We start from the raw sequence: 24095 nt of genomic DNA on the forward strand, positions 1-24095 counted from the left end.
TGCCCTTCACTATGTCTCTTTCTTCCCCCTTCACCCTCTCCCTAGATCCGCTTTCCACCCCTCCTCCTCCTCCTCCCCCACTCCCCCAACTCTCTCTCCCAACCACCCCCCCTCCTCTTCTCTGTCCTCCGTTCAATCCCTCCTCCTGCCCCTCCACCCCCCACCCCTCCTCCCTTTCTCTCCTGCCATCTTGCAGGCCAGTGGAGCCAGACTGCAGGCGTTCAGGGAGTCACTGGACCTGCTGGGCAGCGGGTGACACAGATTTCCGGTGTGTGTGTGTGTGTGTGCGTGTGTGTGTGTGTGCATGCATGACGAAAACAGGGAGGGGGGATTAAGCTCCAAATCACTAGAAAGGCACCGAAGAGACGGGGGGAGAAAAAAAAAAAGCTGCAGATCCAAGAATTTGAAATTCCCCCTTTGTCTGGGAGATGAAGAAACACTAGACTGTGGACTTTAACTAAAAGACTGTGTGTTTCTCATTCAGTGGGAGCATTGCACTAGCATGATGTTGGAGCTCACTGCTTTTCTCCATGAGTTGGCAGTGTCCTGCGTTGGCTGACGTGCTGTGCTTTCTCTCTCCCTGTCTCCCTGCCTGACAAACACGCACACACATACACATTCCCCACACCCCCACAGATGCGCACACACACACACAGTCCCTCTGCGATCCCCCTGACTGAAGGCACACAGGAAGTGCAGCCGTGGCCCAATTATAGCGTGACACCTCGGGCCGGCCGTTGCCATGGTTACGTCTTCCCTGCGGTCCCCTGGAGTGTGGCGCCGAGGAAGAAGGTCTTATCACATCAGCCATCGTTACGGCAACAAGCAAAAACCCACCCTGTAGCCTCAGTCCAGCTGGCTGTGAATTTGGTTTATAATGTGTGTATGTGTGTAGATGATCTATATAAAAAGGGAAATTGCGTCAGTGTGTGAGTAGAGGAGCGAGTGTTTGTGATTGTGTGTGCGTGTCAGGTTCAGTGTGTTCGAGTGCATGCACTGGACTTGCCAAGGCAGCGTGTAGGTGTGTTTGTGTGTGTGTGTCTGTGGGGTTGCGATAAGGCTCTCAGCCACACCATTAGGTGACTCATAATCCACACAACCTCACGAACACGTACACACATGAACACACGTGTGCGCGTATACAATCAGAAACACGGAGGCTAACAGACACAAACACCCAATTAAATACGAACACGCACACACAGATATAGCATAAACCCAGCCCGTAGACAAGTGCACATGGCCAATTTCTTTTATTTCAAAAGGGCAAACAGAGCTATACAGTACAAGTTGCACATGAAATAATTTAGCCTAGGCTGAACTCATTCATTTCTTACTGATGCAGTGACGTCAGAACAACAGAAACAAAACTCCCCATTAGAAACAAAACATTTGGCTCCTTTCTTTTTAAAGTTGAAACACAATACATCCAAACTGGAAAGGGATGTAAAAAAAGACATAATGTTTTCCAGATATTTACAGTCTATTTACAGCATTTTTGTCGTCATCTAAATATTGACACACATTGGTATCCTTCTTTCTCTCCTCTCCAATTCACTGATTGTCAAAAGAAAGGATGGGAACAAGTGTGGACATTCTTAAACGGGGCTGCAGCTCCTCGTTAAACACAAGATCTGAAGATCTGACCCACAGTCTGAGCATGTTAACACGGTGTCCTGTGTGTTTTTATCAAACTGCAGTTCCTCAACAATCATCCAACCAGGATCCTCTGACAAATGCTGCCACCACATACTATCCATCCAAGGCGCCGTTGCTTCTCTCTTGTGCCAGACCCAAAGTAAAGTCGGAGCTCCTTAGATCAAACCCAGACACTCTGCTCTCAAACCCAGGACCTCCCGGCTTCCTCTTCAGCTCCTCACACTTCCTGTATTTACAGATCTGGTGTCCCCTCTTGCGATTGCGGCAGCTGCTGCACTGTTCGCAGTTCGTCTGACGCCGACAAGGTACGCACTCCCCACACCTCTTCCTCTTCCTTCTCCCTCCACTGCCCCCGCCCAGAGAGCCAGGAGAGTAGCCCTCGGCCACCAGCCCCTCGATGCCTTCAGCTCCCATGGCCGCGCTCCTCCAGTGGCCTCCCCCCATCTGGAAGCCTGCCAGGGGGAACAGAGCGGGGCTGAAGGGGAACCAGGCTCCCAGGAAGGGTTGGAAGTCAGTGCCACATCCAGAGGAGTCCTCTTCCTCCTCCTCAGGCCCGGATCCACCTCCCTCCCCGTCCCCCTTCCCCCCCTTTGCCTCTGCAGCCTCCCTTTTAGCTGGCTGGCTGGTCTGTGCACCCAGGCTGGCCTGCTCTGTGGTGGCGGGGGTCAGAGCCAGCAGCCCGGCACGCATCAGCAGCTCTGCGGCGTGGGCCAGGTGGAGCCCACTGGGCGACTCCCACATGTCAGGCCAGGAGGGGGCCCGGCGAGGCTTAGTGTGTGCAGGCTGGGCAGCCCGTTGCTGGGCCGGGGAGGGCTGGATCAGGCCTTTGACGTCCATGGTCGGGGAAGGGGTGGAGATGTAATGGGAGAGGCTGTAGGGGTGGCTGGAGCGCTTAAGGCTGGGTCTCAGTGGCTCATTGGGGATTTTAGCGCTGCTGTGGGCCTGATCTGGGGAGGAAGGGCCAGCGATGTCTACGGCGGTGGACATAGCAGTGGCTGTGTGTGGGGGTGTCTGTCCGTGTGTGTTTGTGTGTGTGTGGGAGGAGAGGAGAGGTGAGGGAGAAGGGGATTGAAGCCGATGCGGGGTTGACAACCGTCCTGCTGTTACTTCAGCCAAAATGGCAAGCCTTGGCCTGTGTCCCTATTCCCATTCTCTGCAGCAGCCTCAGAGTCCTGGAGAGCTAGAAATGAATAGGGGATGAAGAGAGGAAGGTTAAGAATAGAAATGGTGGAGAGACAAATACAGAAAGAGAGTAAACAGAGGAGATGAGAATGGAAGATATTTCTGAGCCAGAGCCACAAAACACAGGAAATCAGAATGTGGAGAATCGTTTTTTAAAGATAAATATAACATAGGCTATATGTATATAGATTTAGAAACAATACTGCTTGAATAGAGATGAACAGACCCATGTATCAGACAGAGTGCATGCCTTGCCAATGATTTCCGCATACAGGAGGCAGTATCCCTTTAAGAATTTCACGGTATATCAATGCAATCAATAACAGAGCGACAACAATATGCAAAGATATGCGCATATGCGCAGGTCAAATGTGGAGCGCGCTTTTCAAATACATTTTGACGACTGCTGTTATGTGTGCCAGCCAAAGCTTAAGCTAAACACAGGAAGAATATATAGCGGACCGTAAAAAAAACAGGCTGTCTTTTGTCTGGTATCGACGACGAGGAGCGAGGTGCGCAACGATGCGGTTGCTGTGGATAAAAAAAGACCAGGCTATATTCCATGTCACATTTTTAGAAAAACTACTCCGGTGATTAAACACGGGGCATATATGTTGTTACAGGACAACAGTGTAAACCCTTTGATGGGTCGATCGGGAAAGCCGATCGATCGTTTTTCCGTAATTAAGGTTACCTAAGAAGACGGTGCTCGACCGACGCCACGGCGAGCTGACCACAGTCCGAGTGGTCGCTGCGACACGGCGCTGCGCGCAGGAAAAGGCGACAAAACAAAAACAGCGAACATCAACAAGAAGTACTGGTAAAACGCCTCCCCTTACCTTCTCAATACGGTCCGAACTCTCCTGTCAAAAATATGATGAAGTCATGAACTAATGGCGTGGTGATTGTAGCGTATATGGACGGCGGAGCTGCCGATTCCTCCTCCACCTCTCCGTCCCGGAGGGTCTGCAAACACTCTGCACGGAATTTGGGGGCGTCGCTCAAAATGCGAAGTGGACTCTGCAGCCGAGACCGTGGTCAGAGCGACCCCATGATATCCACAGGAACAGTTCAACATACACGGACACAGAAGCGGTAGCCTTATGTGGGTATTTACAGCAACACTAAAAACTATATATCACAAAAAAACATCACCAGGTCCATTTATTAGGCTACCTCCCTGCTGAAGACCACGTGTCATTAAATCCTTATGTTTTTTTAGGAAGTGGGCATTGTTTATTCCAGCAGTCTACTTTTAAAGCAATGCATGCTAGGCTTCATCTCCCATACAGCTGTCATTAAGGCATATGCCAATTACCCCCAATCAGTTCATAAGTCCCGTTCAGTTAATGAAAGCAGTTCTGTAAACTTGGGCGTGCTGAGAAAACGAGGTCTTGACTGTGCAGATTAAAGTAGAATTACACCTCTGAAATTTATAATTAACTTAATTAAAGCCATCTGTGCAAAAGTGAGCTGCTTAGTATACAGTAGCAAAATAGAGATGCTGAGACTGGAAATGCATAAAAAGGGAAAATGTGAACATATGTTTTATCTTTACCTGGAACAACACACATTTATAAACATACATTATAATGGAAATGTGTCAGATTTTGCCAAAAAGCTAACTTTCATCTGCAGTGCATTGGCGTGACATGGCCTATACATTTCTTTAATTAATTCAAATTTGTTTAAAAATGTACCAAGAGAAAATATTAGCCTTCAACGGCAGGAAAACAAACAAAAATAAATGTTGGGGACAAGGTGCCTGAAAGAAAAACCTTATTTTATTTGGTCATTATCACTTTTACACACAGCTTGTGTCATATACACTATCATTCATAGTAATGACCGCTCAATATGCTGCCTTTGCTGTAACATGTTGTCGACATTAAGTCACCTATGCTTGAAAATAAATGTATAAAAATTGAAAACAAAAAATTAATTTCCAAATATTTTTTTTCCTCAGACATGCTAGCCCAACCCCCCCCCCTGCAATTAGCAGTCAAAGTATTTTAGCCTACATGCTAATGCCCCTCTGGTTTTAACATTGTCCTTAGAGCAGACGTATGTCCCTCTGAGCACTCTGTTGAGCTGTCTGTTAAAGGTGACTCCAAACTCAGGGAGAGGGGAGTCCACTCCACCTCTTGTGAGAGTCCTCCGTTGCATCTGGCACGCAGCCAGATACCTCGTGCTTGTGTGTGTGCGCGCGTGTGCGTGCGTGTGTCACTATGGGAGCAGGGGCCCACCATACTCGCGTACACTGTCTGGAGTGGACTATCCGTGTAAACACAGCGTCTTCTAGTGGTCACCACAAATACTGCCACATCTTAAAATGGCCACTGGACACTGCAGCACGGCAGCACCCCCCCCCCTCCACCTCCTCACCTCCAGCCAAGGCCTCACACACACGTTTGTTCCTCTATCCCTGTGGGGACCCAACCCCTAACCATCACAACTACATGCCCAACCCTAACCCTAAAACCAAGTATTAACCCTCAAAAAGCATCTCCCCAACAGTGACACGACCCATGGGTTAGTGTGCACTGAGGTTAAAGTCCCCACTGGGATGGAAAAACATGTCTCACACACACACACACACACACACACACACACACACACAGGTGCCACTGCAGTCACCACACAGGCCTGTTTACTCATTATCCCTGTCCCACAGTTAATCCATAAACACACTGCTCTGCCTCACTGCTGGCAGAGGTGAAGTAGTTCACTGAAGTGCATTTGATCCTGTGGTTAAAAAAAACAAATGTAGAGTTTGGCCCCTGGCCCTGCAGTGAGAAATGCCTACTGAAAATAAAGTGATGTGAAGCCTACAAATCAGATCACTCAAGTTTTATTCACAATATACAGAACAATGAATCAAGTCAGACACACCACAGCCAGTAGAAAATAAATCTAATGAGAAACCAAAATATATCCTTTATGAGCAGAGAACCTTTCAACACTATACAGATTAAATACAAGTTTCCTCAGAAAGCTGACGATAACTGGTTACAGACGGCAGATAGTGTTTCAGCACTTCAAGAGTGGAGATTATTTAATTTAAGACAAACATAACTTTCATTTCCTGACTGAGCAGCTCTTTGTACAAACATTTAACATTCATATGGATCGTGTGTGTATGCGCTCTGGGTTTGAGGGATATAGATTTCAATATAAGGCCTTCGCTGAATTTAAATGAAATATTGGACCGACTGAGGAAAAGAGCTGCCAGACCATTACGTTTCAACAGCCCGCTCCAGGGGAGTCAAGAAGGGAGGGGACACAGGTGACACCTGCACCTGCAAATATTTCACTTATATCAGGTCCGGTGAGGATTTTAACCCAACTTCACATGTAGGAGGTCAAAATGCAACTGCACGGTCATAATACCTTCACGTCTGACTGTGCCGATTGTCAAAAGCCCCTTATCTCTCCTCAAATGACCTTCAATTTCAAAGTCATGTCGGCTAATGTGGGAACAGAGTGGAAAGTAGGAAATCAAAATTTATCAACAGTTTCTGTTCTGTGCTCTGAGTGTCAAACTGTAACCATCAGTGTAAGACAGCAATGATGACGATAAATGATTGGACAAACTGGGGCCCTGGAGAATGAGAAGTCAAGGGAAGGGGCGGGGCCTTCGGGCTAGTCAGCTTAAGCGTCTTTCTTTTTGATGATGAGTGGCCCAACGTTGTCCCCAGTTTCCTCGTTGTGTTTGGTGTGGGCTCCGTCGCAGAAAGGGAACTGCAAGGTGAACGCACAGTGTTGGAGGAAAAGGTTAGGGTCCCCTGATAGGTTGATTAGTTTTGAATGTCCAGTTACTCAAACAACAAACTGAAGAGCTACTGTGAATGCCTCCTAAGTAGCTGCTGAGGGTACTGACCTTCTTTGACTTCCAGCAGCGGCAGTACACAGCCTTGGTGCCAATGTCCTCCATGTCAAAGCTGTGGACCACTTTGGGACTATCTTTACTGATGGACGTGTTTACCTGGCCCTTTTTACAGCTCCGCCCTCTCAGGTAATGGCTGACCAGGAAACCTCCGACAGCTGCAACCACTGCGACCGGCACTGCGACCACCAAATGCTCTGAAGACAGACAGACAGACAGACAGACAGACAGACAGAGAGAGAGAGTCATGGTGGGCATATGGACAAGTTATTTTACCAACACAATACACCTGTGTCTTTATTGCTTGGTAAAATAGTTATAGCCAGTGTTTCTTTATCCTACAAAACCTGGGTGGACAAAATATTAAAAACAGCCCAATTTAATGCAATTCAATCCAGTTCATGCAGTGTCAACAACAACTGAACATTATACACAAAAACAGGGTGTACTGTTTGCCTGTTTTACTGGATTGCATTACAGAGGACAGGTGTACACACGGATTTCTTTGCTTCTGTTGGTCAAGCCTCTTCAAAGACTTAAAAAACATGCAATTCATATTTTCATATTTTATTTGCTGCACTGTTTCAGTCTGTTGCAGTTAAATAGTATCAACTTGTGATATCAATTTCAACTGTTTCAGTTTGGTGGTGTATAAAAACATAATTTAATACCCTTTTCCCCAGCTGAGAAGTAACAAAAAGGTTTTGCGGCTTTAGATGCCTCACAGTTTTGTCTAGTTCAGAGAACCTCCTGGAGCAAAAATTAAATCTCAACCTCGCCATGTAGCATCATCAGAGGCAGGGTTTCTTTAGGACAGGGCCTGTTTGGATACAGAAACATCACTTGAGGTGGTATGTGTGCTGTTGCTTTGTTATTTTGACCAGGAGAATGGAAATTGCCCGCTTCTGCAAGGCAATGATGAGGATTATCCAGGTCGAGCGAGTATCACATGATGTCGAGTCGTAAGACAAGAGGAACAGGGGCCATACCATCAGTCTGGATCAGCAGGTTCGGCGATTAGCCAGAGCGGCTAGAGGCCACGCTACATTAACATACTCTGAATGTGACGGTGGGATCTCCTCTAAGTATGGCTTTAGCTGTCCAAAACTATATGGGTGACCGTCGCAACATGTAACGTTAGCTGCGTTCAACACAGTTGACTGGCTAGTTAGCTAACGTTGGCTAAATGGCTGTTAGCCAGCTAAGGAACGTTGACATTGCAACATATACGTAACTAACTTTAGAAATGAAGTTATAATTTTAAAGCCTGTGCAATTAACTTACTAGAAGTAGTTGGCATACAACCGCGCTGTACCCTACAAATATCTTTGGCCGTAACGTTAGCCGTGAACTTACTTGGCTGGGGTGACGTTAGCTCGACATGTTAACTTTACATTAAGCGGCAGACGAAAACACTCCCAGTAGCGCTAGCATGCTACTAGCGAGCTTTAACACTTTACCTTTAGAAAATCGGAATCCTGAGCTGGACAGTGCGGGCAAACTTTGGGTTGTCATGTCTTCCCTGGACGGTGTGTTGTTTATGGTCACCGCTCAAATAGCAAGGTCAGCCAGAGAGTCTTATCTAAACTCGGTCCTCTCCAAGCAGCGCTCTGTCTGCTACGTCACTGTGCAGCAGCCAATGAGGTCTGAGGAGCGAGCGTGATGTTCTGCCAGAGCAAGAGGCTTCCCCCCGAACCTCCAGGGTCCTTCCGGCTTCGCTTTAGGGCGATTTGAAGACTGAACAGCGACAGTCCGAGATTTGATCCATCTATGCATTTTCTTTCCCTATATAGTTAAGATAAGTGCTTCACACTAACATTTAAGAAGACCTCGTGTTCACGTGAAATCGAGTATTTTTTCCTTTGATTGTGAAAGTTAACTCTTGACCGTGGGGACAGTAGTTTGACTAGATACATCTTATTTCCAGGTGCATTTACTGGCTTTCTCCGGAGTTTTCAACCACATTTCAGTCTCCGTTTGCGAATTGAGTTTGCCGAGTTGCATGTGCCTCAACGGTCTCACTAAAGATAATGACGATATGGATAACTGATGCTTTAATTAAGCTGTATGTAGCAGATGTGAACTAGCTTGCTATGTTAGATATGTATTTCTTGAATAGTTAAATTGCATATTGCACACTGTCTGGGGCACGACAGTTGATTCCAAAGGTTTCAAGACATAGACTGAGGGGAATCATCTTCATGTGTGGGCTCTTTGGTGAGTCCCATTTCCCCTCCCAACGTGACATTTTTCTCTTGAATGTAAATACGATGAACCTAAACAACCCTTTCTGGATTCAATTTGAAAGAAAATAAAACTCAGTTTCCCTCTTTAGCGACTAATTCATACATGGACGCAGAATACTTTATATAAAAGCACCAGAGGGCGACACAACGACGTACCACCATGAAGATCAAAAAGTGCACTGTATGAAGGTGAGGATTCTGCAATTAATATAAATCAGAAAACACAAGTAGACAACACATATGGAGCTACATCTCCCACACACTTCCAATCATTCATACTGAACAATTTTAAAATCCTTTAAGTTTCAGTGAAGTTGTACTTAGTTAAATCGCTACCAGTAAATTCTTTGTCTATCAAATAGAAGTGACAGTGTGGTAAAGGCAGGTATTATCATCCTGTCAGACTCCTGTAAAACTGGGTTACAAATGTGACCTGACTCCCCATGTCCTTTTCCAACGTGTGCATGTCCTTCAAAAAGGACCTGAGAATGAGTCACAACACAGGAGTCATGGGTTTTTATTACACAGTTTAATCAACACACAAAGCTCAACGAGCCTCTCAGGTAATTCAATATACAGAGGTTTTGTGCAAGAAGAGTGGGTTCTCCTCGCACCCAGAGCCCAAGCCAGTCCCATAGCCATTTAAGATGTTAGCCTCTAATTTAACAATAGCAAAAAAAAAAAAAAAAGAACAAAAAAAAAAACACAAAAAGAAATAAAAGCAACCTAAAGAGTTAGGGGGAGGGGGGATAAAAACACAGGTTAAACTAAGAAAAATAAATTGCTTAAATATACCTGGTCCAGAACCTCCACTTTGTGAATAAAGAAAAGTTGGTGGTAGAGGTGGGGGTGACATTTGTGCGTGCATGTGTGTCTGTGTGTGTGTACAAAGGGGTCATCTTGGGTAAGGTGGGGTGGGGGGAATAAATTCAAGTCCTTTCACAGAATCCAACAAAAGACCAAAATAGGCCATGTGCATTTTTTTCTTTTACACAGCCTGCAATGATTTCTTTAACGTATTTATTGTATAAAATACAGAGTGCCCTTCTACTCGCGTGAAAACTGCTTTCATGAATTGTCACTTCTACAGATGGGAAATACAAGGACAACAAAACAAGGGGTGCAGAGTGTAAAAAAAATCCCTCCATCTCCCCATCCCCCGAAACAAGTAGGGAAATAAAGAGAGGGGAAAAAAAACAAACAAATAGGTCCCCTCAAAGTTTACAGATGCTCAAAGGAATGCTTTTAGTTATTAACGTCTGGGGAAGGTGCATGAGGCTGCAGCTGTGTGTAGGAGAAAGGGGTAGTTGGGGCGGTCGCAACAGCCCAACCTGCATCGTGACAAAATGTAATGGAATACAGAAGTCAGGAGATGCAGGGCTCAGAGGTCACAAGGGAGGGAGGAGGTGAAAAAGGAGTAAGGAGAGATGGGTGTTACCATTGCAATTTGAAGATATGTACACTGGAGGGTGGGCAGGTGAGGTGAGGACAGGGGGAGGGGCAGAGTCAAATAGAGAGAGGAAGAAGAGAGAGAAAACGTAAGGAGATGGGGCAGAGGGAGTTTTACAGGTACTCTGGTGAAGGGGAGGCGTGGCTCAAAGAAAGCACTCCAATGGAAACCAACAAGATCTTGTTTTAAACTTTTCATTTGTTTGAATGGTTTTTTGTTTGTTTTCTCTTTACGTCTGAAGCTCCCCTAATTTTACATCGTAGAGGTGGTTGGCCATGATTTTACCCCCAACACTACATTGCATACTTTTGTGTCCATTCCCGAGCTATTTTGTTGTACCTGTGAACAAGCAGACAGAGAGAGGACGTGGTTAGTTGTTTAGCCTTGTACGGACCAACATATTAGCATTTTGTAACATCTTTTGCAACAAATCTGTAGGGTATTTGCAACACCATTAATCATTTTATTGCAGTTGTTCATGTTTATTAAGCTTGCTGGTGCATGACCTAACTACAGAAGAGCTAATAGCCACAGCAGAAAATGTGTGTGACTGATACGCAGCATCATATCCAAGTGGAGGACACAATAGTCAAATAGCTATGTTGTAAAACACTTCATATAATAATAACAAAAAGACATGCTATGTTTTCTCGTCATTGTACACTAGCGCTGGACAACAGCATATAAATGTTCACATGCCGAGTCTTGTCTCAAAATGACCCAACTACAGACCTGTGATGGAATCGGAGGACAGCGCTACGACTTGGATGCACAATAACTTCTTTGATTGTGTGATAAAGTGATGTTTTCATATCAGGGATGATGAACATGGGCATTCAGTGCGAGTCTTACAGTTAAAACATGAGACCCGTGTAGCCTGTGGCAGTCCAGTGTGGAGCAACTGCTCTACAGGTAAGCTGGGCTCTAACTGGGCGGACGCTGTGAATAATACATTTTTCAGAGTTGGAGGAAAGGTGTGTTGAAGAACAAATATCAGTAAAAATGTATTTATAAAGATTATTTGATCAATGTATCACATTTTTGTATATTCCAATTTTAAGCAGGTGTATTTGGAGCAGCCACATCACAGATATCAACTTTTAACTACAAAAATAACATATTCAAGTGCAAATTGAACTGTGGCAACAGCAGCTACATTTCAAATGTGTATGGAGACTAAAGTTCAGGGAAATCCTGTTATTATTAATGATGTACGTCGTGTTATCTGACACTTCACGTTTTGATCGTCCTTTCTGCACGGCCTCTTTATTGCTCACACTGTACGGATTAACTGCCAACAACGACAAGGCTGTTCACACTGACCATAATCACGAGAACCCTGGTTAGTTTTGCCCATTGACAATTCCAATAAAGTTTATTCAAAAAGACAACAGAGTCCTCAACAATGTTGACAAAAATCAGAGAAAAATATAATTACTTTGTGCAATTCTACTATAAAGAAAACAAGAAAAAAAATGGAGCCGCAGACGCAAGATGTAGACAATATGGTGTCTGTTCTGCAGTGAACTTTTATGTCACAGCAGACCAGTTTGAGCCACAACACGTAAATAACTCCAGTTCTATTAAAGCCCGCTCATCACAGCGTGTAACAGATTACCCTCCCCCTATTCAAACTGCACGTCAAGTGACAAATGTTCTGGCAGAAATTAGGCCTGGAGTTCTTCAAATGTAACAGAAATTTGGTTAATTCATGTGAATTTTGTCAAATTGTCAACTTTTGCTCCCTGCTTTGTGACTGCTGCACACACGGTACGGTAGTTCTGAAAGTCAGTAATCATTATCACGATGGTGCTTCTGTCCATCAGTAGCCAGTTTGTGACGCTGACTTTGATAAGAACAGGTTTTTGCACAGCTCCACCCAGGCCGGGCGGAGCCTTGACAGACTTGAAAGGCTGGTAACAATCATGTTGACAACATGATGCAGGAAACAACATAAAAAAGAACATACTTTTCCCTGTCCGTCTTGTAGATGCGGGCGATCTCGGGTACTAAGGGGTCATCCGGGTTTGGGTCGCACAGCAGAGAGCAGATGGACAGGAGGACTGGAATGGACCAGGTGAAGGTTAGGAGTTAGCTAATCAGTTTTCACAAAAAAAAAAACATTTTCAGAATTTCTTTCATTTTCCTTCAAATGACCCTTGGATGTCACGGCTATGGAGCCGTTGATAATACATGTAATTGGGATTTTTTTTTTTAACTCTTGTGCATGAGGGACAACATTTATAAGCATGTCCGGTAATAACCTAGCAGTAAATGAAAAGAGCTAAACCTGACATTTACAGAGATAGCTACACAGACCTCTGCATGAGAAATGTTTGTGGGGAGCATTTTCATAACAAAAAAAAAAAAAGTTCCTTCATTCTTAACATCCTGTTTATTGAGCCAGTGGGGCATCTGCCATTTATCTGTAACCATGTGTGCAGTTAAACATCTGAAGGTCAGTAAGAAACAGCCTACCTTTGGAGATGGTGAGAGCTGGAGACCACTGTGATCGCAGAATGTCAAGACAAATGCTGCCGTTGCTGTTGATATTTGGGTGGTAGATTCTTGTGGTAAATGCGACCTGAAAACAGACAGAGAGAAAAGAAATGCAGGGGGGAGGGGGTGAGAATGAGGGGCAGATGAGAGGAACAACAGGAAACCGAATGATGTAAGGCTGTGGCATGTTTTAGCAGGCAATAGGGAACTTTATGTGCCTCACTGTTACTTTATGTACGTTGCTCCGTTGTATGTTTTCGTGCGTCTACATTTTGCTTACCTTTGGCGGTTTGAAGGGGTAGTCTGTGGGGAAGTGTATGGTCAAGAAGAAAACCCCGCTCTGGTAAGGACTGTCATTCTACAGTCAGGAGAGAGAAATCCATTCATCTCATTAGTGAAAGGAGTCAAAGACTTCAGGAAAGTAAAAAAAATAAACTGTCACGTGAGTTCCCAGCACAAAAATTGGCATATATTAAGAAAGTGAATACTTACAGGTCCCATTATTGTGGCTTGCCAGTGAAACACTGAAACAGAAACGAGAGAAATTGGTTATGAAACACTAAGAACACAATGTGTGTCTGGCAAGTGTAAATAATTCCACATGAGGTGTGCATGTTTATTTGTGCAGTTGAGTAACAGGCTCTTACATAAAATGCAATTCAGGACAAATATTCTTGGAAACAGGTTTTCTTGTTATTATTGTAGATTGTAACGGGTCATAATGGCAGTAGCCTCACATTTACACTCAGAAATTGCTCCTTCAATGAATAATATCAAAAGTGCTGCTTATGAGGAAATTGTTACGCTGATCATTTAAACAAAGGCTTGGACAACACAAATCCCGAAAACAAAAACAATCCATCAGAGTTTGATTTGGCAGCATTCACACCTTTCTAATTGAAACATCCCGTTGAGGTCTGAGGACAAATGTTGCAAAAAGTAAACCACAGCAATGATGTGTTCCAAGAAACACTTTCTCGTTTCTTATAATAGAGTGGTTTATTTGCTGTTGGATGACAGGAAGCGACACGTCAAGAGCGACATTGCTGCTACTGATTTTTTTTCCCCACAGTGCCACACGCGCTAAAAGATGCACAAATGTTACAAATATGTTAGACATCACACATGAAACGAGAGTAAAGATGGTTATTAAGAACTGATTTCCATTTTTTATGAGTTCTGCATTGTCAGATTTCTGGTTTTAGCTCTGACACTATCAACTCCTCTTATGTAAAAGTACGCACATTTCATCAAAACGATTTCAAGCAAGGACGCCAATAGCGGTTGAACATTTGTTGGCAATGATACTGAAATAAAAAAAAAGCTGTGTTGGAGAAAGCTTACAAACAAGTGGTGCTCCCCCTCCAGCTAATGGCTTGCATTAGCTTACATTGTATTCATTGCCCTTCGGGGAACATCTTCAAACGTGGCGTGATCATATGTGAACCTGAAATAGTGATACCTAAATTAAAAATATTTTTTCCAAACATAAATATGCACAGATTTCATCTATTTAGGAGATGTCCGACTCAGGTTTAACAAAGTCGTTATTAAGCATTGTTGATTTACTGTTTCTATCATTATTAATGCAATTAAATCAATTAGTACTCATTGAAGAAAACATGCTAAATAAACATGCAAAGATTTGGGAATACAAAAATATTCGTACTCAAATTGCACAAGTAACGAGTATCTTTACACGATGTAGTATCGCAGCCGCTTCACCTGGCAGGAGTTGCATGTGTCACAAACATGTAACAGTGGGGTGTGTGTGTGTTGGTCCCTTGAGGGCCCCAGGTGTTTCAGTGGTGATAAGCATCTGCTCAACCCTTTACAGGCAAATGCAACCTTACTGATCCTCAGCAGGTTCATGTCAACCTTTGTAGACTACAGGTACGTTGTGTCATTTGCAAGAGGGCAATGTTATGTTCAAATGCGTGTGTGTACGCTTTATGTCCGCTTTCTTTCTGCGGAATGACAGATCTGAGCTTATTAGCGACATGCTACTTACAGTTAGCTGATGTCACCGGAACAAGCTTCTGCTAGCTAAACGGCTAGCTGACGAGTTACACATGTTGACTGTTAGAACACTAATGATTATGATGAAACATGAAATGTTTTGTAAAGGGCTCTTTCATTGGCTAATTACTGTTAGTTCAACCAATCAATTCTACTCTACCAAATCTGAAGATGTTTTTTTGTTTCGATTCTAATGTAACGTTTGACAATCGGTGATCCATAATGGCAGCAGGCAGCATTTTTTTGTGGAAGAAAGAACTCTGCATTTAAAATAAAAGTGTAATACTATGTTTCTGAAATGACAAAAAAAAAAAAAAAAAAAAAAAAAAAATCAAAAGATAGCTGATTGAAGTGAAGGTTAAACAGAACTAGACTGTGATGTGAAGGCCATTGTTTTGATTCTAACATGCAATATGTGATGAGCAACAAGTTGCCACTCTTCAGACAGGAAAGATCCACTGCTTCATGTTTAGGTTACTTACGGTCAATGATCAGGAAAAAACGCTCAGAGAACAGTAACGCACCTGTCAGTACAAACACCAGCTCATTGACGGCTGTTTGTTGTGGATCACCAGAGCAGAACAACAGTCGTAAAAATATCCACAAATGGAAATGAAATGAAAATGATATAAAGATGAAATTATATATGCTAGTTTATAATCTCTTTGCCTGTGCATTGCACCATATTAGGAAAATGCACACATCTTCTGCATGTTTATGTTTATTCTTTGGCCTAAAGCCTTTTTCCGAGTCCTGTGACAGATAACTGTGCTGGCGTATACAGGGAGGGGGCTGACACAATCCCCATAGCACTTATATTCTGTCCTCCCTGTATACAAGTTAACTTGGGGGGTATTAAAATAGATTAAGCTTTAAATGTAATGCAGTGGACCACAACTCCTCTCTGAAGAGTTCCAACAGAAATGATCATCATAACGTTCACAAAACGTGGTCTTTATCATAGGACTATTGTACTGGACTACATCTGTATAGGTGTTCATGATATTGTTTGCACACACAACTACATTCAAAAAACATAACCTAAACTACTACGGTATGCTTATTACACTACAGACAAATACGCCCCAAATCTATTGTAGCTTGATCAATTTGAAACAATAATACAAACTTACATAACACACACACTTCAAGTGACCTACATTACAAACTGAACATATGTAATTGATCTTCTTTAGCTTCCACAGTGCAAGAGGGGTAAATTATCTTTATCAAATGTCACAAAAGGTGTACACACATTTCTACTACATGTGGCTAGTGTGTTTATAATAAGGTAGCTGATGAATAGCCATCCCACAGTCATTCAGATAATATCATTAACCGGCCAACATCCTGCATGAACAAAGGGTGACTGGTGGACACCCTATCAATTTTAGCCTCACTAATTATCTTTAAGCCTGCTGAGGGGAATAATTTGGCTCCATAAATCAATTTATCAGTGTCCACTATTTATGGCAACCAGGAGTTTCTGATAACTTCATGGCACATTTTATGCATTGAATACCAGGTAGGATTTCACCAGTGCCATTTCCTCTTAATAATGTACAAGTGTAACACTAAAAATGGTTAAAAAACAACAAATAAAACAAAAATCACACAGACCATCCACAGGGTGTGAAATCGTATCCGTTTACGAGTTGAAAAATTGACTTGAAACAAAGATAAAAAGGTTTTTAATGTCTGAATTTACTGTCCTCTTTCGCTTGTTCATAGAAGTTTCTACCATGAAAGACACACAGCGGAAGTCACAGCGTCGTGGAGATGGACAACGCACTTTAAAGGCTGTTGAGAGATAAGCGAACAACAAGAATATCGAGGCAGAGACACAGGTGGCGGGATGTTACAGGGAGAGCTTTGAACTGCTGGTAGCACAAGACACTCTTAAAACAGACCACAGACTTCATGGGCTGCGTACAGTCCGCACACAGACAGCAGTTATATACTGCTAAATTTCAATAACTTAATAAATAAACAAACATGCAACAGTTTTTCCATTGTTCTATATTTGATAGCGTATATGGTGTAACCGCGTTCACGCGCATTTTCTTTAGTGATAATTTCAGAGGGTCATCTATCAGATTACAATGACAAATTTAGAAGCTAACCTGTTTAGATGGAATTATGTTAATACGCAATAAATTCGAGAAATTTAAACATTTTATTTATTTCTCTATTTTTAAAATGTATTAATTTCTGTATTAGACAGTAGCCGCTGACACAAGTAAGAAAAAAAAAAAAACTCTGCTTTCCATCATTCTACTGACATCCTTTAAAATATCTACAGTATGCCTGAAAAGGTACTGCATGTACTAACAGAAAAGCTAAGTTCATGAATGCCCTCTGAGTTTTATTTTTGAATCAGTCTTTATAAGGAAATCTGAATGGATTAATGAAGAAAAATCTGTCCCCATTTACTCCTACATTACAAAACAATAAAATACTAGCCAGACGAGAATTCCCCTTGTATTTGCCCTGAAAGTAAAAGTGAAACTGACACGTAGCAATAGAGTTGGGAATATGCTTTTATAATGAACCATAACTTTCACAAGAGGCAGGCCAAGTATTTTCTGGATTGCAGGTTAAAGGCTAAATGTACATAGACTGCAATTAATAAGCAAATAAGACATTCCTTTTTGTGTCATTGTCGAACTAATGAATATTTATTTCTGCGGGTTGAGTTTTCAATTAAATGATCTTGCCAAAAAATGGGAAGGGTAAACCTGGAATTTGTTCTGAAGTACTGTTCAATATTGAGCTCCAGTCACACAGAGCTACCGGAGCTGTGTCGGTTTCGATGCTGAACTTACTGTCATCTCCTACTGGTCCTGCAGAACACTGGGCTGGTGGGTCCCGTGCCAAGTCGTTCAACTCCTGAGACAAACAAATGACAAGTCAGTTGACCGGGTCCTGCAGTATTTCATGTATTTCCTTAAACAATAACCTACATTAACAGGAACAAAACACCTTAACTGGAAATGGCAACACGAAAACATTGCAACAACACTTAATTCTTGGAAAAAGATCTTTAATAATCCGCAATTAATATCTACTAATATTTGGACGGGTATTTTTTTTTATTTCACATAACAGGCCCAGAATGAGCCCTGTGTATAGTTGACTAAACTGTTTGTAAACAGATCTGAAGGCGGGTGCCAGACGGTGCCAGTGCAATTTCTACAAAGTCCCAGTGCAATAGTAACAACCCAGAAACTCAATTCCAGCTGACACAACATCACTACAGCAGCACCATGAGCTTTGATTACTGAAGTGACCGCTTTACGTAACCGCATTTCTCCAGGTACAGCAGGTAGTGCGTGTGACAGCCAAACTGATATCACGACGATATGACAACAGAGTTTTACTATAACTAAGACAAGCCGGCAAACTGAGGCTAGGTGTGTGTGTGTAGCTTAGTGTAACGTTATAGTGCAAACATTAGCTTAGCGTAAATGCTAGGTGGTCAGGTTAAACAGCGCTGGATGTCAAGTGACAGAAATATTATGCTGGCTGGTCAGCCACATCACGACATGGGCTAACGTTATTGGGGGGGGATAACATCAATAAAACAAAACAAAACACACCATCAAGCTAACTCATATCAAATAAACGGTGTAACACCGATCTGCTGCTCGCCTGCTGTCAGCAACATGGCATCAAACGCGATCAACGCGTGGGGCCTGTTTTTAACCATAGCGACACACTGCTAACATCACCAGCGTTTCCTTGTGTTATATATTGCTCGTCTGTCTCGTGAGTCGACGATTACAATGTAAAATACAAACTACAACACGCATACTTGATCATGATTCACGTTAACGTACTTAAATTAGCTCCCAGTTGTGCATAACGAAGACAATTTAACGTAATGAAAAAAAAAACAGGGAACAGATCTACGCTAGCTTAGGTTGCATCCATCCACATCTCTGGTCTGTTACATGTCTACCGTTTTAACGTTACTTCTGTTATTTATTCGACTACACAGAAAAGAAAGAGCAAATTAGCTACCGTTAATAAAAAAAAAAATAAGGGCGAGAGTCCTCTTAAACTAAGCTAACGTTGGAGTTAACGTTACCGCTAGCTCGGTAACTTATCTGTCAAATCAAGCAGCGATAACGTTAAGTAACAATAAAAATAACGTTAGCTACCTTAACTACAGTACAGGAGAACTACTAAGGAGATACCATACAGCTTTAAACCCTTAAGAACTGAATCCACTGTGTCTTTACTGCAAAGAAATAGCGTTACTGTAGTAGAAGAACCGTTTAGCTTGTCCGAGTTAGCCAACCACCGGGACCGATAACGTTAGCCAGAGACGGCTAACACAACGCTAACATTGTTAGCTAGTAACCGGCATAGCTAGCATTCCGTTATACCCAGGATTAGAAAATAAAATCATAATGAATTAAAGCTATCGATGGTAAACCTTTAATTAAGAGCAGTTAACGTAAGTTAGTTGTATGTCTAACGGTTCAGTTGGCCCGTTTGTATCGTTAGTAGCTCTGGTGAACACAGACAGGCGGCGCATTGCTGCTCTCACTGTCGTCACTCGCTATTCAGAGACCGTTAGCTGGCAGTTGAAAACAAGCCCGAGGTATTAAGTCAATATTTTTAAAATATTATACGTTTATTACACTCGACAACAAGCACCAGATGGCCAACATTGGAAGTAAATCCCCAACGAAACTGCGAAATCCTGGGCCTCGCCGTTCACTTCCTTACCTTGTGAATTCTTTTCAGAGCCATTGTTGTGCTAGCGGTTCTGTCAGGGAAAACGTGCAATTAAAATGGCGATTGATGTCACTGTCCGTTGGTAATACTACAACTTAGTTTTCATAGAACACCGTTACTGTACACTCAATTTACTGATCGCTACCAGAAGGAACCACCGATAAAATCTCGACGCGAAACTGAAAGATAGAAGGGGTAGAACCGCGGTCCTTCCTCCTACTGCAGCGGCTACCAAATCACTGCGGCCTGTGATCTGCCAGCAGCAACAACGACAACACTTCCGGACCAACTCTTCACAATAAAACAAAGTGTTGTGCCAAATTCTGCATGCACGCCGAGAATTGCATGCAACTTGGCTCATATATGCTGACAAATATGTATGCTTTTTGCATACAGCACTTTGCTGTACATTGAGGACTCTAAACGTTCATAAAATGTATAGCCTACTTCGAATCATTTATCACCATTGATGAACCCCATCAAGAATATTATAGCGTTTAAACCTAATTGCAGGCCCTCAAAATCTGTCACACTGTTCACAATCTTGTCCTGTACTATGTGTAATAATAGGCTATTTTAAACGCTGCACATATTGAATATTGTCCCCACTAAACAACGCAAATTGGGATGCAAGTAACCATTATTACATCATAGAGCAATCTGATGATTATTGTCTCGATTAATTGTTTCGTTTCTAAAATGTAAGAAATAGTGAAAAATACCCATCACATATTTTGTGTACCCAAAGTGACATCTTCAAATAGTAGCTGGCTTTGACCGACGGAAAGCCTGAAACCCCCACACATTCAGTTTGCAATGGTATAAAACAGAAGAAAGCAGCAAATCCTCACATACAAGGAGTCGGACCACCGAATTTTTGGCACTTGAAAAATGACTTAAACGATTCATCATTTATCTAAATATTTTCTCGACTAAATTGACAGTTTCACCTCTATTACATATGACATTTTTATTCATTTTTGTGAGACCAATATATTATGGGTAATTAATTTAGCGTATATGGCGAAAATACAAATAAATCACCGTCACATTAACATCACCCTTTTAATTCTGAAGGCCAGCCGTGCAAAGCGGAAGTCTTGTTGTTGCATCGCATCTCTCACTGCGCTACCACTAGAGAGCCTTCCGCCGACATGTGCACGTAAAGGGCTCACGGTGCACGCTGGTGTAGTCCTGCAACTGGCTTCATTGCGGCTCCGTGCATGGAGCGGCAAGGATTTGTTCACATGGTCCGGCGGGAGCCAAAATGTCTACCCAGCACGCATTTTGCATGAGGTAAACTCCTGGGAACCTGTCCTAAAATCGTTTACTAATACGGTTTAATGTCATTAACATATTTACAGACTGTGAACTGGAGATGGTTAGAAATGCTCCAATCCGTTGGCTACATTTATCGATATACTTAAAATGTTAGGGGATAGATGAAGTACACACGGGTTTGCTCAGCGCGGAGTGATATGACTACAAAGACTGTGGTCTCTAGATCGTGGGTACAGTACACATTTGGTACGTAATCCTGGTGTAAGATAGACCTACAGTACAGTATTACAGAATTTTTCACATATATTTTTCTTAACTCTGTTATGTGCTGTAGGCGATGTCACTGGGTGTCATATTCGTGTAACATAAAATGCTCTGTTTGTTTTTTTCATTTGCGGGTGTGACGTGGAGCCGAGGGATTCCCAGCAGATTTGAGGTAAAGGTGTGCTGTGTACGGTAAAAGGTGGGCAAATTACTGAAAGAAATTAAAGAAATTACTTCAACGTCCAACCTCGACCTCTAAAATTCTCAGCACATCTCCACGAGAGTGAAGCCACAACACAAAGTTTGAAACAACTACTTTATTACAGTGATGGAAACGCAAACAACACCCAATGTCCTATCCATAGTCTGCTCACCTGCATACACTGCCATACAGAGAATTACACAATAAGAATTTCTTATTCGCAAACTCATAAACATAACGCATAAGAGAAAAGAAAAAATAATAAACCCTATAGTTATGTTCACATTATCACAGCAGCCCAAACAAGACTAAAGCAGGACATAAATGCATTTCATCATTAATTTATTTAAGAACACATATTAATCTATAAGGAGACATGCAAAAATGATTGACTCTATACTTTAAAGCAAATGATTGAACCACGTATTGTCAAAAGCAAAATAAACCATCCATAACAAATATCAGCATTGATCTTTTTGCCATCTATACATTTTGCTAAGTTCTGTGGAGCACTGTTGGCTGCAGAAACTCTCACAATTTACTCATTTCACAGCAAATACAACAGTCTTTAGGCTTGCACTGTAGCATTTGTCACTGGTTGTTGTGTCGTAAGCCTATTACACTACAATAGGCCTACCGTATAATAATAGGCTATACACATGCCTTACCTCTCTTCAACTGCACAGAAGTTAACGTAATATTTAAGCTGCTTTTATCGTTTGTCTCACTGAGGCAGATTTGCATGCAGATTGCACCTGTTCTGAATTGATGCCCTAAGAATGTTTTCATCCTTCATATTTGTTCCCAATCAGTGTGTGGACAGTCATCTAATGAAGCAAAAACGTTCCAGTTAATTAAAGATGTTCATTGTTGAAGAATGGGCCTGTCATGAAATCTTCTTCTATTGCATGGTTAGAACACAATATTAGTAGCATTTGTTGTGGTAGCAGTAGTATGAGAGATCTAAAATTTCATACTGGGTGTACACACACTGGGCATACTCACACACACACACACACACACACACACACACACACACACACACACACATATATATATATATATAAATATATATATAGCAGTTATAGTTAAGTATGTTTTTAAGTTTTTTAATTCGTACACACACACGCACACACACACACACACACACACACACATATATATATATATATATATATATATATATATATATATATATATATATATATAGCAGTTATATTTAAGTATGTTTTTAAGTTTTTAATTTGTGAGAATATAGAATGAGATCCAGATTTCTTCATAAACATTCAGTTTACCTCTGAAAGTATGTGATAGTTTTTTCCCAGTTTCATGCAATGTGCCACATTTGTAAACTGTACACCAGTGTTTGGCTTAATAGTAGTTTTCCCCCAATTCAAAACAGAAGTTAATTTTACTTTTAATACACATGTCTATAAGCGTTCACTCCTTTGCTCACAAATGAAAAGATGGAGGGTAAAAGTGAAACCAAAATGTCTGAGGTTCATCTACATAAATATATACATGAGACACCTAGACTGAAAATATCTGATGTAAAAAGACGCCAGTAGTAGTATTTGTAGCATTGTAATTTTGACAGTGATGAACTACAACTTATTCAATTAAAATGCAAAAAACAACTGCATGACAAAACAAAACTGAGAAAAAACATTTCAGTTTTTGATAGTGAGGGACCAGGAGATGAAGAAACACAATAATCTGACAATAATTCAGAATCAGAATCAGAATCAGCTTTATTGCCAGGTATGTGTTCACATACAAAGAATTTGACTCAGGATTGTACATTGCTCACGATGTGCTTACTCATACAAAAATACAATAACACAATAATAAAATAAATCAGACACAGACTACAGTATAGACAACACTAATATACACACTATGAACAAAACAATATAGACATATTGACAAATAGTGCAGTGATCAGAGTGCAAAGGATGCAAGAGTAAACTATTATTCTCATTATGTACATGTTGAAGGTGGATATGATATACAGATACACATACACATACATGTACACATGTACACAGTGTGATGGAGCATAGTGCAAAGGATGCTGGAAAAAATAAAAAAGACCTATGACCTTATGACCTGAGGTAGGTGTATTGGTATGCAGAATATACAATATGACATAGTATGAACAGCACTGAAATAGAGAATGGTGAATAAATAAATAATAGTAGTAACCAGTAAACAGGTGGCTGATTAGAGACAGAGTTACTGGGTTATTGCACAGGAATTGTTCCTGACACTGTGAGTCAGAAATCAGCTGTTCATCAGAGTGATGGCTTGTGGGAAGAAACTGCTTCTGAGTCTGTTGGTTTTGGCGTACAGAGCTCTGTAGCGCCTACCAGAGGGGAGGAGCTGGAACAGGTTGTGTCCGGGGTGAGATGGATCTGCAGTGATGTTTCCTGTCTAAGTCCTGAATGGAGGGCAGGTTGGCACCGATTATTTTTTCTGGAGTCCTGACTGTATGTTGTAGTCTGCTCTTGTCCTTTTTGGTGGCAGATCCAAACCAGAGAGTGATGGAGGTGCAGAGGACAGACTGGATGATGGCTGTGTAGAACTGGATCAGCAGCTCCTTAGGCAGGTTGAGCTTCCTGAGCTGACGCAGGAAGTACATCCTCTGCTGGGCCTTCTTGA

The 24095-nt window shown here is 42.1% G+C and overlaps 3 protein-coding genes and 1 long non-coding RNA gene across 4 annotated transcripts; 1 reads left to right on the top strand and 3 right to left on the bottom strand.

The window, feature by feature from the left end:
* Positions 1–1236: 1236 nt before the first annotated feature.
* On the bottom strand, positions 1237–3980 carry cxxc5b (CXXC finger protein 5b). Its single transcript, XM_038698555.1, has 2 exons — positions 3681–3980; positions 1237–2839 (listed from the first exon to the last, which is right to left on the bottom strand). Exon 2 carries the CDS (start codon positions 2644–2646, stop codon positions 1753–1755), a length of 894 nt encoding a protein of 297 aa, XP_038554483.1. The 5' UTR covers positions 2647–2839; positions 3681–3980; the 3' UTR covers positions 1237–1752.
* Positions 3981–5676: 1696 nt separating this feature from the next.
* On the bottom strand, positions 5677–8345 carry zgc:110843 (uncharacterized protein LOC541492 homolog). The gene is made up of 3 exons (XM_038698558.1): positions 8188–8345; positions 6722–6924; positions 5677–6582 (listed from the first exon to the last, which is right to left on the bottom strand). The coding sequence occupies exons 1-3, from the start codon at positions 8240–8242 to the stop codon at positions 6493–6495; spliced, it is 348 nt and encodes a 115-aa protein (XP_038554486.1). The 5' UTR covers positions 8243–8345; the 3' UTR covers positions 5677–6492.
* A 1129-nt stretch (positions 8346–9474) lies between these two features.
* Positions 9475–19930, bottom strand: ube2d2 (ubiquitin-conjugating enzyme E2D 2 (UBC4/5 homolog, yeast)). The gene is made up of 7 exons (XM_038698557.1): positions 19679–19930; positions 17767–17830; positions 13415–13446; positions 13203–13280; positions 12902–13007; positions 12393–12486; positions 9475–10762 (listed from the first exon to the last, which is right to left on the bottom strand). Exons 1-7 carry the CDS (start codon positions 19700–19702, stop codon positions 10717–10719), a joined length of 444 nt encoding a protein of 147 aa, XP_038554485.1. The 5' UTR covers positions 19703–19930; the 3' UTR covers positions 9475–10716.
* Positions 12418–16947, top strand: LOC119888119. Its single transcript, XR_005441846.1, has 2 exons — positions 12418–12506; positions 16673–16947. It is a non-coding gene; the product is annotated as an uncharacterized LOC119888119 (long non-coding RNA).
* Positions 19931–24095: the final 4165 nt, after the last annotated feature.

This window comes from Micropterus salmoides, unplaced genomic scaffold (genome assembly GCF_014851395.1).
Source record: "Micropterus salmoides isolate LMB-PRFRI ecotype aquatic unplaced genomic scaffold, ASM1485139v1 Ms_hic_scaffold_5, whole genome shotgun sequence".
Classification (NCBI taxonomy): Eukaryota; Metazoa; Chordata; class Actinopteri; order Centrarchiformes; family Centrarchidae; genus Micropterus; species Micropterus salmoides.

Bases quoted from the DNA above. Each gene is read 5' to 3' on its own strand.
- ube2d2 (XM_038698557.1), bottom strand. From the start codon at position 19,702: ATGGCTCTGAAAAGAATTCACAAG. The intron at 13,281-13,414 runs GTAAGTATTCAC...TCCTGACTGTAG, and splicing joins AAGCCACAATAATGGGACCT to AATGACAGTCCTTACCAGAG. The intron at 10,763-12,392 runs GTATGTTCTTTT...GCTTGTTCACAG, and splicing joins TACAAGACGGACAGGGAAAA to GTACAACAAAATAGCTCGGG.
- zgc:110843 (XM_038698558.1), bottom strand. From the start codon at position 8,242: ATGACAACCCAAAGTTTGCCCGCACTGTCCAGCTCAGGATTCCGATTT. The intron at 6,925-8,187 runs GTAAAGTGTTAA...GTCTGTCTTCAG, and splicing joins AGGATTCCGATTTTCTAAAG to AGCATTTGGTGGTCGCAGTG. The intron at 6,583-6,721 runs GTCAGTACCCTC...TTCACCTTGCAG, and splicing joins GCTGCTGGAAGTCAAAGAAG to TTCCCTTTCTGCGACGGAGC.
- cxxc5b (XM_038698555.1), bottom strand. From the start codon at position 2,646: ATGTCCACCGCCGTAGACATCGCTGGCCCTTCCTCCCCAGATCAGGCC.